At 40.6% G+C, this 14,018-nt stretch overlaps 1 protein-coding gene across 4 annotated transcripts in view; it reads right to left on the bottom strand.

Annotated features, from left to right (window-relative positions):
• pacsin1b (protein kinase C and casein kinase substrate in neurons 1b) overlaps positions 1-14,018 on the bottom strand; it is a 433,272-nt gene that overhangs the window by 235,358 nt on the left and 183,896 nt on the right. The window contains exon 2 of one of the 4 annotated variants that reach the window (XM_059950549.1): positions 2,027-2,108. The exons of the other annotated variants lie outside the window; for them this stretch is intronic. Coding sequence (XP_059806532.1) covers positions 2,027-2,044 — 18 coding nt within the window. The 5' untranslated portion in view covers positions 2,045-2,108. The remainder of the gene's footprint in view (positions 1-2,026; positions 2,109-14,018) is intronic. 4 annotated transcript variants of the gene reach the window in all.

Genomic DNA, 14,018 nt, shown 5'->3' with positions numbered 1-14,018 from the left:
GTTGCCTGCAGGCCACAGAGTCACCCCATCAAATCGCACAAAAACAGGAAAAAAAGGAAGATTAGCCAGAAACACATGTAACATGAACTACAGAGTCTGCCAAAATGAGTCCCCTGCCACAAACTACACTGTTCTAACTTTACAGCGCGAAGATTCCTGCACCCTTATCCGGCAGCAGCGAACAAGAGGGAGAGACGCAGACAGATGGCATTGAACACCTGCTCACCTTCCACTCTCATCCTCATTGACTTCAATGAAGCTCGGCACTTCAATTGGTGAGGAGTAATGGACCTGATCTTGGGTCCGTGCTCTGCCTTTAGGTTATACAGTCCACTCTCATGAGCCAGATTGCCCAGTCAGCCCATAATCAAAACATAAATTACAGGCTCCAATTGCAGGCAGTTTAGTAGTAGAAGCAGATTCATGAACTGTCTGCAGGATGTCACCACTGCTTGCTGGCACCATCTTGTTCCTGCTAATCTGGGCACGTCAGAAGTACACAGGGTGCAATAGAGATTTATAAGGAGGCCTTCCTACAAAGGTTAAATTAAGAGAGGAGAATAAACTGCTGTTCTCTGTTGCTTAGAAAGATGAGAGCTTTTAAAGTAAAGTTTCCAGGGAGTTGTCAAATGAAGAGAGGGAAATTATAGACACATGAACCCTTTGATACTGTAAAATGGGTACTCGGAATGCTACATCAGGGAGGATTGACTGTATTGAATTCTAGATACTGATGTAAACTGCTAAAAATTAAACAAGTCATCAAAGTGTTGTTTGATGTTAATGTGTTCAGAGTTAGTTAACTAGAGATTTACTAACCAGCAGTCTGCAACACTTATCATAACAAGCGTTTCAAAGAAGAATGAACAAAATAAAAGTGTAGTTGATGTTTAGGAGAAGCAACAAGAAGCTTTACTTTTGGCAGAATGAGTGGTGAGAAAAGAGACTCAGAAGAGATTCAGGGACTTGGAGCCAGGAGCATCAAGAGCAAAAGGAGAGCAAAATCACAGAGGCACGTGTGACAGAGAGTGGGGCAGAAATGAGGAAGAAATTCAATCCAGCAGATATGAGAAGCTATAGAGGCACATATAAATATTATAAAGCGTTTTAACATTGTCTGAAATTCCTCTCAAAGCTATAGCAGGATTCTGTTCCTGTAAACTGCTCATAACCCAGACAGACCGCAAGTCAGAAAGGTGGCTGCAAACAGAATTCCCATGTGGTAGAAGGTGGCAGCCTCGCAGCAGCCGGAAAATCCATCCCCTGGCCACCCAGTACGGATTTGAATGTACAGGTTGCACACAGGTCAGGCATTTGTAATCTGAGGGCCTGTAACGAACCCTTCGAATTCTCTGCTCGTGCACTGTCAAATAGCGAAGGTTGCCTGGCTATTATCATTTTACATTTCTGTTGTGTCAAAGGTCAAAAGCACAGAGCAAACCAACAGCTCATACAATGACCATGACAACAATAAACTTGAATTAATTTAATTCTAACGAATACAATTCACTTGCAGGAGCAAAATGTCTCAATGGTTCCAGTAATGGAAGAGAGAAAAAAATCAAATAGAAATCAAACCATCACGGGAAATTAAGAAGTAACAAGATTACCAGAGTGCTGCTAAAGATGTGAAAGTGGAGTAGTTTAGCTAGCCAATAGATTGATAACCAACAGTATACTAAAGAGATGAATGCACAGACAGCCAGTAGAGAACTGAGGAACACTGAAAGGCATGGCAGAAATCATCAGGACCACAAAAGATGTTTGAATTTAATAAATAAGACATTTTAAGATGTCATTGTATGGCACTTGTTGAACAACAAATTCAAAGCTCCAGATTCATAGGAGCTCTGGATTTAAATTCCATTTATTAACTCTTGGGCCAGAACGAAAACTGGAGTTAATAATGGTTAACCCAACAGTACTAGATTTTTGGAAAATTTCATCTAGTCACTAGCTTACTCCATGGCAAAAATCTAATGTAATATATACAAAACTCCAGGCTCACAGTGTTTAACTAAATCACCTTCTGAAATCTGCCCATCAGTGTTAAGTTTCTTCATGAAGATGTAACCTTCAAAACTCTCCACATAAATGTATGGAGATTCCTGCAAAAAAGAAAATGGGGAGTGTAACTAGGGCATAGAACTTGTGGGCTTCAGGACATTCAATATCACTGTGAGAATGAATTCAACAACATCTGGCTAAATAAAATTCCTCCTCATCCCTAGTCTAAAGGGACGATCTTGTATTCTGAACCTGTGCCCTCCTGGTCCTGGACTCCCTCTCCATGTTCACATGATCTAGGCCTTTCAATATCCATAGTTTTCAATGAGATCCTCTCATTCTTCTAAACTGCAGCAGGTACAGACCCGGCCCATTCAAACGGTCCTCAGGTATTAACCCTTTCATTCCCAGGATCATTGTTGTGAACTTCCTTTGGACACTCTTCAATGTCAGCATGTTTGTAGCTACAAAGCCATCAAATCTGTCATCCAAATCATTAACATATAATGAGAAAAGTAACAGACACAGTAGCAACCCCTGTGGAACACCACAAATCACCAGCAGCAAACCACAAAAGATTCACTTTATTCACATTCTTTGCCTCCTGCCAGTCAGCAATTTTCTGTCCATACAAGCATCATTCCTGTAATACCATGGGCTCTTAGCTTGTTTAGCAGCCTCATCTGTGGCACAGATCAAAGGCCTTCTGAAAATGCAAATTACACAACACCCATTGACTCTCCTTTATCTGTCATCTATCCTCATTATCTTAAAAGAAACAGATTTGGCAGGCAAGACTTCCCATCAGATTTCTGAGTTCTGCCCATCTTTATCTCCAAGTACCCAGAAACTTCATCCATAATAACATATCTTCCAACCACTGAAGTCAGGTTAACTGGTTTACAGTTTCCTGTCTTTTACCTCTCTCCTTTCCTAAAGGGTGGAGTGACATCTGTGATTTTCTAGTCCTCCAGCACCATTCCAGAATCTGGTGATTCTTGAAAGGTCACTACTAATTTCTCCATAATCTCTTCAACTACCTTTTCCAGAAGTCTGGGCTATAATCCATCTGGTCCAGTTGACTTAGCTACCTTCAGATTTTTCAGTGTCCCAAGCACCTTCTCCTTGTAATAGTAACTACACTCACTTCTGTCCTCTGACACACTCAAATTTCTGGCATATTGCTGGTGTCTTCCACAGTGAAGACTGAAGCAAAATACCTACCAATTTTATCCACTATTTCTCTGACCCCCTTACTCTGTGGTAATTTTCCAGCAGTCTGATATCCATTCTTGCCCCTCTTTACGCATCTGAGAAAACATTTGCTCTTCTACTATTGACCAACTTACCTTCATATTTCATCTTTTCTCTTCTTGCTTTTTGTTTTGCTTTTTTTTAAAAAAAACTTCAGGTTCCCAATAATTTGTGCTAAACTTTGTCTTTTCTTGTGCTTTATGCTGTCCTTGACTTCCCTTGTCAGCCACTGTTGCCTCATCCTCCCTTTAGAATAACTACTTCTTTGGGATGGATCTATCCTGTACTTTCTGAATTGCTCCCAGAAATTCCAGCCATTACTAATTTGCCATCATCCCTGCTAGTGTCCTCTTCTGATCAACTTTGGCCAACTCTTCTCTCATTCCTCTGTAGTTCCCATTACTCTACTATAATACTAATACATCTGATTTTAGCGTCTTCTTCTCAAAATACATGGTGAATTGAGTGCAGAACAGAAGAATGTTTGCAAATGACTGCTCTAAGGTGCTCAGATGCACACATCTCTAGTAGGCAGGTACAGCAAGTCATCTAGGAGGCAAACAGTAAATTAATTTTCATCGCAAGGGACTTTAAGAGAAAATAGGAATGCATTGTTACAATTATACAGGGTTTTGGCAAGACCAGACCTTGCAGTAATGTCTGGGATTTTGGTGACATGTTAGTTTCCTTATTTAAGAAAGAATATGCTAGCAGCCAAGAAGCATTGTCAGCATTGAGACATTTCCAGCAAAGAGAAATTCAAATGAGAAGCCATAGTTACAACATTTGAGGGGGATAGTGTATAATTTAAAACAGGGGTGCATAGAAATTTATTCTTGCAGAGGGTGTAACTCTGAAACCTTCTACCAGATAGGTTGTGGAGGGACGCAAGATCAAGAGGAGATGGATAAATTTTCTGCAAAGTTGATTAATTATGGCCACGTGGAACTGACACAAAAGAGGAGTCGTGGCTTAGGGCAAATAGGCCAGAATCATATTAAATGGTGAGGAAAGCTTAATCCTGCTCTTATTCTCCTCTTATACTAATGGACTGGGCCTCCACCACAGTCTGTGGCAGAACATTCCACAGATTCACTACTCTCTGGCTTAAAAAAAATCCTTCTTACCTCCATTCTAAAAGGTCACACCTCAACTTTGAGGCTGTAACCTCTAGTTCTGGATACCCCCACCACAGGAAACATCCTCTCTACATCCACTCTATCTGGTCCTTTCAACATTCGGAAGGTTTCAATGAGATCGTCCTGCTGCAATTGCATTCCTTCCATGAATCTACCCACCTTTGAATCATCTACAAACTTGCCTCAAAGCCATCAATTCCATATCCAAATCATGGACAAACAATGTGAAAAGTAGCGGTCCTAGTACTGACCCCCGAGAAACACTACTAGTCACTGACAGCCAACCAGAAAAGACCTCTTTTAATTCCCACTCACTACCTCCTGCCTGTCAGCCATCCTTCATGCCAGTATCTTTCCTGTAAATCCACAGGAGTTTATCTTGTTAAGCAGCTTCATGCGTGACATCTTATGAAACTCCTCCTAAAAATCCAAGTAAATGACATCCACTGCTTCTCCTTTGTCCAACCTGCTTGTTACTTCCTCATTGTTAGCTTCACTCCAAATGAGGTAAGGACGGGTAAGTTCCTTTAATTAACTTAGGAGTAGGTAATGGAGGCAGCAGGTAGGGCAGTTGAGTGCTCCGTTTGCAGTATGTGGGAAGTCAGGGCGAGCACAATTGTCCCTGATGACTACACTTGTAAAAGGTGAATCCAGCTGCAGCTCCTGACAAACCATTAGGGAACTGGATGAACTTCGAATCATTCGGGAAGGCTGAGGCAGAAATAGACAGGAGCTACAGGGAGATAGTCACCCCTAAGAGTCAGGATTCAGGTAGCTGAGTGACTGTCAGGACAGGGAAGGGGAACAGACAGAAAGAACAGTGCACCCCTGTGGCCATTCCCACCAATAATAAGTATACCATTTTGGATACTGTTGATGGGGATGACCTACCAGGTACAAGTTGCAGTGGTTGCGTCTCTGGCACCGAGACCGGACCCTCAGCTCAGAAGGGAAGGAGGGAAAAGAGGAGAGCAGTAGTGATAGGGGATTCAATAGTTAGGGGGACAGAAAAGAGGTTCTGTGGAAGAGATCGAGAATCCCGGATGGTCTGTTGCATCCCTGGTGCCAGGGTCCACGATATATTGTATCGAGTTCTCAGTATTCTCAAGAGGGAGGTTGAGCAGCCAGATGTTGTGGTCCATGTAGGATCTCAGGATTACTACCTGTGCCACGTGCAGGTGGGTTTAGAAATAGTAAGATAGCGCAGATCAACACGTGGCTGAAGACATTGTGCAGGAGGGAGGGCTTCAGATTTTAAGATAATTGGGTAGTTTTCCAGGAAAGATGGGACCTGTTCTGGCAGGTCGGTTTATATCTAAACTGGAGGGGGACAAATATTCTTGCAGGTAGGTTTACTAGAGAGGCTCCAGTGGATTTAAACTAGATACAAGGGGGGATGGGTACCAGAGTGTAGGAACAGATGTATGGGAGAAGGAAGAAAAATAAGATAGTAAAGTTGTTTGCACCGTCAGAGATAAACAGAGAGAAAGAGGTGGAGAATTTCTTAAATGCATTTATTTTAATGCTAAGAGCATTGTAAGAAAGGTGGATGAGCTTAGAGCATGGATTGATACCTGGAAATATGATGCTGTAGCTATGAGTGAAACATGGTTGCAGGAGGGGTGTGATTGGCAACTAAATATTCCTGGATTTCGTTGTTTCAGGTATGATAGAATCGGAGGGACAAGAGGGGGAGGTGTTGCGTTGCTTGTCAGAGAAAATATTACAGTGGTGCTCTGGCAGGATAGATTAGAGGGCTCATCTAAGGAGGCTTTTGGGTGGAATTGAGGAATGGGAAAGGTGTAGTAACACTTATAGGGGTGTATTATAGACCACCTAATAGGGAGCGAGAATTGGAGGAGCAAGTTTGTAAGGAGATAGCAGATATTTGTAGTAAGCACAAGATTGTGATTGTGGGAGATTTTAATTTTCTACACATAGACTGGGAAGCCCATTCTGTAAAAGGGCTGGATGGTTTGGAGTTTGTAAAATGTGTGCAGGATAGTTTTTTTGCAGAGAAGGGGCAGTGTTGGATCTCCTGTTAGGGAATGAAATAGGTCAGGTGACGGAGATATGTGTTGGGGAGCACTTCCGGTCCAGTGATCACAATGCTATTAGTTTCAATATAATTATGGAAAAGAATAGGTCTGGACCAAGGATTGAGATTTTTGATTGGAGAAAGGCTAACTTTGAGGAGATGCGAAAGGATTTAGAAGGAGTGGATTGGGACAATTTGTTTTATGGGAAGGATGTAATAGAGAAATGGAGGTCATTTAAAGGTGACATTTTGAGGAACAGAATCTATGTTCTTGTTAGGTTTAAAGGAAAGGTTAAAAGTTTGAGAGAGCCATGGTTTTCAAGGGATATTGGAAACAGTTCGGAAAAAGAGAGAGATCTACAATAAATATAGGCAGCATGGAGTAAATGAGGAGCTTGAGGAATATAAAGAATGTAAAAAGAAATTAGAAAAGCTAAAAGATAAGAGGTTGCTTTGGCAAGTAAGGTGAAAATAAATCCAAAGGGTTTCTACAGTTATATTAATTGCAAAAGGATAGTGAGGGATAACATTGGTCCCTTAGAGAATCAGAGTGGACAGCAATGTGTGGAGCCAAAAGAGATGGGAGAGATTTTGAACAATTTTGTTTCATCGATATTCACAAAGGAGAAGGATATTGAATTGTGTAAGGTAAGGGAAACAAGTAGGGAAGTTCTGGAAACTATGATGATTAAAGAAGAAGAAATTCTGGCACTTTTAAAGAATATAAAAGTGGATAAGTCTCCAGGTCCTGACAGGATGTTCCCTAGGACCTTGAGGGAAGTTAGTGTAGAAATAGCAGGGGCTCTGACAGAAATATTTCAAATGTCATTAGAAACGGGGATGGTGCCAGAGGATTGGTGAATTGCTCATGTGGTTCCGTTGTTTAAAAAGGGTTCTAAGAGTAAACCTAGCAATTATAGGCCTGTAAGTTTGACATCAGTGGTGGGTAAATTAATGGAAAGTATTCTTAGAGATAGTATATATAATTATCTGGATAGACATGGTCTGATTAGGAACAGTCAAAATGGATTTGTGTGTGGAAGGTCATGTTTGACATATCTTATTGAATTTTTTGAAGAGGTTACTAGGAAAGTTGATGAGGGTAAAGCAGTGGATGTTGTCTATATGGACTTCAGTAAGGCCTTTGACAAGGTTCCACACAGAAGGTTAGTTAGGAAGGTTCAATCGTTAGGTGTTAATATTGAAGTAGTAAAATGGATTCAGCAGTGGTTGGATGAGAGATGCCAGAGAGTAGTGGTGGATAACTGTTTGTCAGGTTGGAGGCCAGTGACTAGTGGTATGTCTCAGGGATCTGTATTGGGTCCAATGTTGTTTGTCATATACATTAATGATCTGGATGATGGGGTGGTAAATTGGATTAGTAAGTATGCAGATGATAGGTGGTAGGTAGGTGGCGTTGTGGATAATGAAGTAGGTTTTCAAAGCTTGCAGAGAGATTTAGGCCAGTTAGAAGAGTGGGCTGAAAGATGGCAGATGGAGTTTAATGCTGATAAGTGTGAGGTGCTACATTTTGGTAGGACTAATCAAAATAGTTCATACATGGTAAATGGTAGGGCATTAAGGAATGCAGTAGAACAGAGTGATCTAGGAATAATGGTGCATAGTTCCCAGAAGGTGGAATCTCATGTGGATAGGCTTTTTCCATTGAGAGTAGGGGAGGTTCAAACAAGAGGACGAGTTGAGAGTTAGGGGGGCAAAAGTTTAAGGGTAACATGAGGGGAACTTCTTTACTCAGAGAGTGGTAGCTGTGTGGAACGAGCTTCCAGTAGAAGTGGTAGAGGCAGTTTTGGTATTGTCATTTAAAGTAAAATTGGATAGGTATATGAACAGGAAAGGAATGGAGGGTTATGGGCTGAGTGCAGGTCAGTGGGACTAGGTGAGAGTAAGCATTCGGCATGGACTAGAAGGGCCGAGATGGCCTGTTTCCATGCTGTAATTGTTATATGGTTATACTTGTCCAGCAAGATTTCCCTTGACAGAAACCACACTGACTTTGAGATATTTCATCATTAGTCTCCAAGTACCACAAAACCTCATCCTTAATAATAGACTCCAACACTTTCCTAATCACTAAGGTCAGGCTAACCGGCCTATAATTTCCTTTCTTTTGCCTTCCTCCCTTCTTAAAAAGTGGAGTAACATTTGCAATCTTCCAGTCCTCTGGGACCATGCCAGAATCATGATTCTTGAAAGATCATGACCAATGCATCTGTTATCTCTTCAGCAACCTCTCTCAGGACTCTGGGATGCAGTCCATCTGGCCCAGGTGACTTATCCACCTTAAGACCTTTCAGTTTGTCTAGCACTTTTTCCTTTGTAATAGCAATGGCACTCACTCCTGATCCATGACACTCATGGACCTCTGGAACACTGCTGGTGACTTCCACAGTGAAAAGGATAATCGGTGGCCATTTCTTTGTCTCCCATTATTACTTCACCAGCATCATTTTCCAGTGGTTCAATATCAACTCTCACCTCCCTTTTTACTCTGTTTAACTGAAAAAAATTTTTTGGTATCCTGCTTTATGTTATTGATGTGTTTGCCCTCAAATTTAATCTTTTCCCTTCTTTTTTTTAAAACTTTTTTTATTGCATTTTTAAGTAGTTACAAAATGAAGTATGAAAAAAATGTATATAACCCTTCCCCCCTCCCCTTAACCCCTCCCCCCTAACTGCCCTATAGAAAAAAAAGAGAAAGAGAAAAAAAGAAAGAAAGAAAGAATGCCTGGTTGTTGGAAGATCTCCACATGCTCCATGGAATTCGTAAAAACTTTAATATGTATATTTATTTCTTTCCCCAAATAACCAATTGTTTCATCTTCAGAGCATCTATAGATTTAATCCTGTCTTTTGTAAATAAGGGCTCCAAATTTTCAGAAATGTTTCATATTTATCTCTTAAATTATAAGTAATTTTTTCTAATGGAATACAACCATAGATTTCTTTCTTCCAAGAGTCTATACTTAAATATGTATCCGATTTCCAAGTAACTGCAATAGCTTTTTTTCTTTTCTTCAATAGCTTTTTTCTGCAATCTTTTCCCTTCTTGTAGCTTTTTCAGTTGCCTTTGTTAGATCCCAATCATCCAACTTCCCACTCACTTTTGCTACATTGTATGTCCTTTCCTTGGCTTTTATGCAGTCCTTAACTTCCTTTGGTCAGCTACGGTTACCTACCCTTGCCATTTGATAACTACTTCTGTGGGACATATCCATCTTGTGCCTTGCTGAACTATCCCCAGAAACTTCAGCCATCTGTGCTCTGCCATCATCCCCATCTGTATCCTCCTCCAATCCACCTGGGCCAGCTCCTCTCTCATGCCTCTGTAATTCCCTTTATTCCATTGTGAGACTGGTACATGTGAACTTAAGCATCTCTCTCTCTCTCTCTCAAAGTGCAGTATGAATTCAATCATATTATGATCACTGCCTCCTTCTCATTAGGCTCCCTAATAAGAAGGTTGGTCCACCTTATTCCGAATGCTATGCGCATTTAAATACAGCAACTTCAGTCCTGTATTCTTTGGCTCTTTTGGATTTTGCCTCTGTGGCACAATCTAACTCTTTGCTCTGTCTGCAATTGTCATTGGCTTCTCCTTCCTTACTTTCATGTTACATCCATCATTCACTTGCAAACCTGCTGGACCATCCTCAGCTCTATCATCCTGGTTCCCATCCCCCTGCCATAGTAGTTTAAAACCACTCCCAACAGCTCTAGTAAACCTGCCTGCAAGAATACTGGTCCCCATCAGATTCAAGTGCAACCCCACCCTTTTGCACAGGTCCCACCTGCCCCAGAAAAGGTCTCAATTATATAGAAATCTGAATCCCTGCCCCCTACTCCAATCCTTCAGTCACGCATTTATCTGCCACCTCATTCTATTCCTATCCCCACTGTTGCGTGGCACAGACAGCAATCCCGTGATTATTACCCTGGAGGTCCTGCTTCTCAGCTTTATTTTTAAGTCCCTGTGTTCTTTCTGATCCACTACCCGAGTTGAAAAAGTGAAATAAATAAATAAAGTTTTGGAAAATCTCAGGTCAGGCAGCATCAGTGGAAAGAGAAAGAGTTAATCAGGTCTGAAACCCTTCCCGAGAGCAAGGAAGGAACAAGCTAGTCTAGCCAGTGGAGATGTGGGGAGGGCAATGGATGTTACAAAGGGAATTCTCTGATTGGGTGAAATACCGTGGCTGCTTAGAGGCAGTTATGATCTGACTAAGCCTCTAATGTGCTACATGTGGTCTGTATGCATAGTGGGGCATAACCAGCAGAGCTGAATATGAATGAAAGGAATAGGCAGACAGTACATCAAGTGGGGTCCTGTAGACTGTAATGTGCCCAGCCAAAAGACAAGATACAGTTAAACTTGCCTTGTATCATCCATTCAGGTCAATTAACTACACAATTCACTGAGGTAGTGCAAGGTAGAACAATACCAGAATACAGGATAAAGTGTTGTGGTTACTGAGGAAGTGAACACTATCAGCAATTCTTAGACAGTATTTCGATTTTAAAGCATAGAATGATTATAATAGCAGCAACGGGCACGACTGTAGGGTGCAGCATCCAATGAGTCACTACCACCAGCACCATCTCTCGGTGTTTGAGAGAATAAGATCGTAACCTCAAACGGATGGTCTAACAGGCAGCAGTATTTCCTACCGCCCTTGCAGGCTTCGGAGTTATGGTCCGCCAGCAGTAGGCATCTCAATGCACAGGGGTGATGCAGGATAAACAAACTAATATCACTGACCCTTCATGGCCCACCTCCCCAGCATCAGGGGTCTAACTGTGCTACTGACCTGGGTGCACAGGCAACACTGCTCATATGCCAAGGACACACATTATTATTTACTTGTGTATGGTAAGATATCACCACATGGATAGAGGCAAGTCCACCACCACTGACTCGTGGTAATCCCTGGTCCAATACTGCTCAAAGTGGCGAGGGTGCACAAGAAACCTCGTCCACTTGTTTGGAGCTGACAGACCCTGAATGTAAATGGTGGAGAGAGCACATTACCACACAAAGTACCCGTCTGCCTACCGTCAATCACCTCCTGCCCATTGGCTACAGAGCCCACAGGTTCCACACTGGCACCATGAGCCACCTCAGAACCCACAGAACCGGGGTGAAAGAAGTCACTGGCAACACTGAAGGGTTGCCTCAGGGAAGGAAATAGAGAATAGATTGTTCATTACCACTGGTTCTACAATATTACAAAATTAAAACATTCTTCTGTTGCCACTCTGTGAAGACCTCCGATTAAGCTGGAGCTTCAAGTTAAAAATATCTAGAAAAATCTTTATTTCTCTCAATTGTTGATGTTTCAGTGCAGAAGGACAGGCTATGATTTAAGTATCTTAGACAATGATCTTAAGGAAATAAAAGTGACAATCGCAATAAACATATCTACCAAATGCACAGGCTGGCAATTCTGCCATCAAAAAGATCTGTGCTGCAGTGCTATATACTTCTCAATAAATCAAGCAAGGGTACGATGATTGAGGTGGCAATGGCTTGTCTTTCACAGCAATCAAACCAAATTTCTGTCACGACTTACTGCTGTTCATGTACATTAATACTCGACAAAGAAAGCACCCTTTCATTGATGCTCACTCCCATTTCACTGCACAAACACCACAATTTTCTTCAAGTCCAGTTGAATAGCCAACATGCAAAATATTACAAACAGAAATTATTTTCTAAGAGTTTGATGGCAAAGTGCATTTAAGAAAACAACCTCTCACATCTGCCACTGATTTTTCTGTGGTCACACAGCTCCTGAGTGGTTTAGCAATTCAATTTGCAGTGATTAGAGAAAAGCGTCTGAGGCCAATGTAAACCGAACAATGGCAGATTGAAAATTTTTCACCAAGCCAGGAAGCACAAGTGTAATTTTTTAAACCACTGCCCAATCAATTGCAGAAAATATAAAGCAAATAGATGAGAAAACTTCTGTATTTCTCCATAAAAATATTAAAATTCCAAGTGAAAGGGAATCAGAATTTAAATAATTCTCAGGAGTTTACTTCAAAAGGATAGAATTTTGCATTCTAGGATTTTATTCCAAGGATGGATTTACAAGTCAATTATCTTTGAGGTCAATGAATGGAAGGAAACATGATTCTGTGTGAGATGAGGACTCACAGATCGCAGAGATTATGACTAGATTATCTTTTTTTTAAAAAAGATCAATTTTTCTAAAGTCTGGAGTTAACATTTCATTCAGAAAGGCAGTGAAAGATACAGCACACTGAAAATACTGTCAGCCGGCTTCAACAAAAATACCCCATTAAACAGTCATTATCTGTTGATACGATCTAATTGTATTGCCGCAAAAAGTCTGTCCCCCCACCTCCTCTGAAACATTCTGCAATTACTGATTTAGAAACACCCACCACTTTATAACTTGCAAAGGTACTTCACGCATTGACCAAAAGAAAAACACTAACCAGTCTATTAATACCTGGATGTTATACAGTAGATCCACACATATTAATGCCATAAAAATGAAGAGTGTAGTAGGACAAGTTAGGATCAGAACCATCATTTCCTGTAGACTTATTAAAAATAATGAAAGGAATACAATTAACCAAGAGATTCTTTTACTGAAATTGCTCAACATTTGAAGCATGAATCTTAACTTAGAACAGTTATCTCTTCCTCCCTTGCTATTGCTTATACATTAAAGCTAAACATTTATAATTTTATACACAAGAGATTCTGTAGATGCTAGAAGTAAAACATAAAATGCTGGAGGAACACAGCAGGCCAGGCAGCATCTATGGGAAGGAATAAACATTTTGGATCAAGACCCTTAATCTGGACTGGGAATAGAAATATGTATTTTACAATCTATTTCTTTTTCAGGACTTGCTTTTAAGCCAACACTACAAAAACATTTATAATATTAAATTTGTAACTTGATCAAATTAAGGGGCTTCCACTAGGAAATACTGCTGCCTGAGATTTTCAAAATTATGCTTCACTAAACAAATGTATTTATGCTTTTCAGGGTTCTACAAGTAAATGCTTACAATTTATCATCCTTGTGCTCAGCCACACTGAAACTAGAATAACTTCATTTGTCACATGTGTTTAATTACCTATTCACAAATCTTTGGCAGGCTACTGTCAGTTAAATTCAATAAAATCCTGTAGCCATTGTAACACACTGACTGTCCAAGTATCCTGATACCATTCCAACATCAAACTTGAATTCTGTCAAACCCTTCCTCTGCACGTGTTGTTTTTTATATATAAATCAACATATATTAATAAAGCAAATAAAGTAAGTGTTTTACTTACAAGTTGGCATTAGATGACCAATTCCACATTACTGGAGAAAGCCACGAGTCAAATGGATCTTACAAAATTCAATTCTCCTTTTCAGGAATTGGGCACTTTTCAAAAATTGACATTTGCCTTATGTTCTTTCGTGGATAACATCTAACTTGCTGTAGTTCTACAAGTTACATTGATCTAGATTCTAGTAGTATCCCTCTCATTCACCATTTATTTTCCGGTACTAGAAATCAGCCTCAAGATTCAAGGG

This window comes from Hypanus sabinus, chromosome 25, assembly GCF_030144855.1.
Source record: "Hypanus sabinus isolate sHypSab1 chromosome 25, sHypSab1.hap1, whole genome shotgun sequence".
NCBI lineage: Eukaryota > Metazoa > Chordata > Chondrichthyes > Myliobatiformes > Dasyatidae > Hypanus > Hypanus sabinus.
This window is presented reverse-complemented; position numbering and strand designations above follow the sequence as displayed.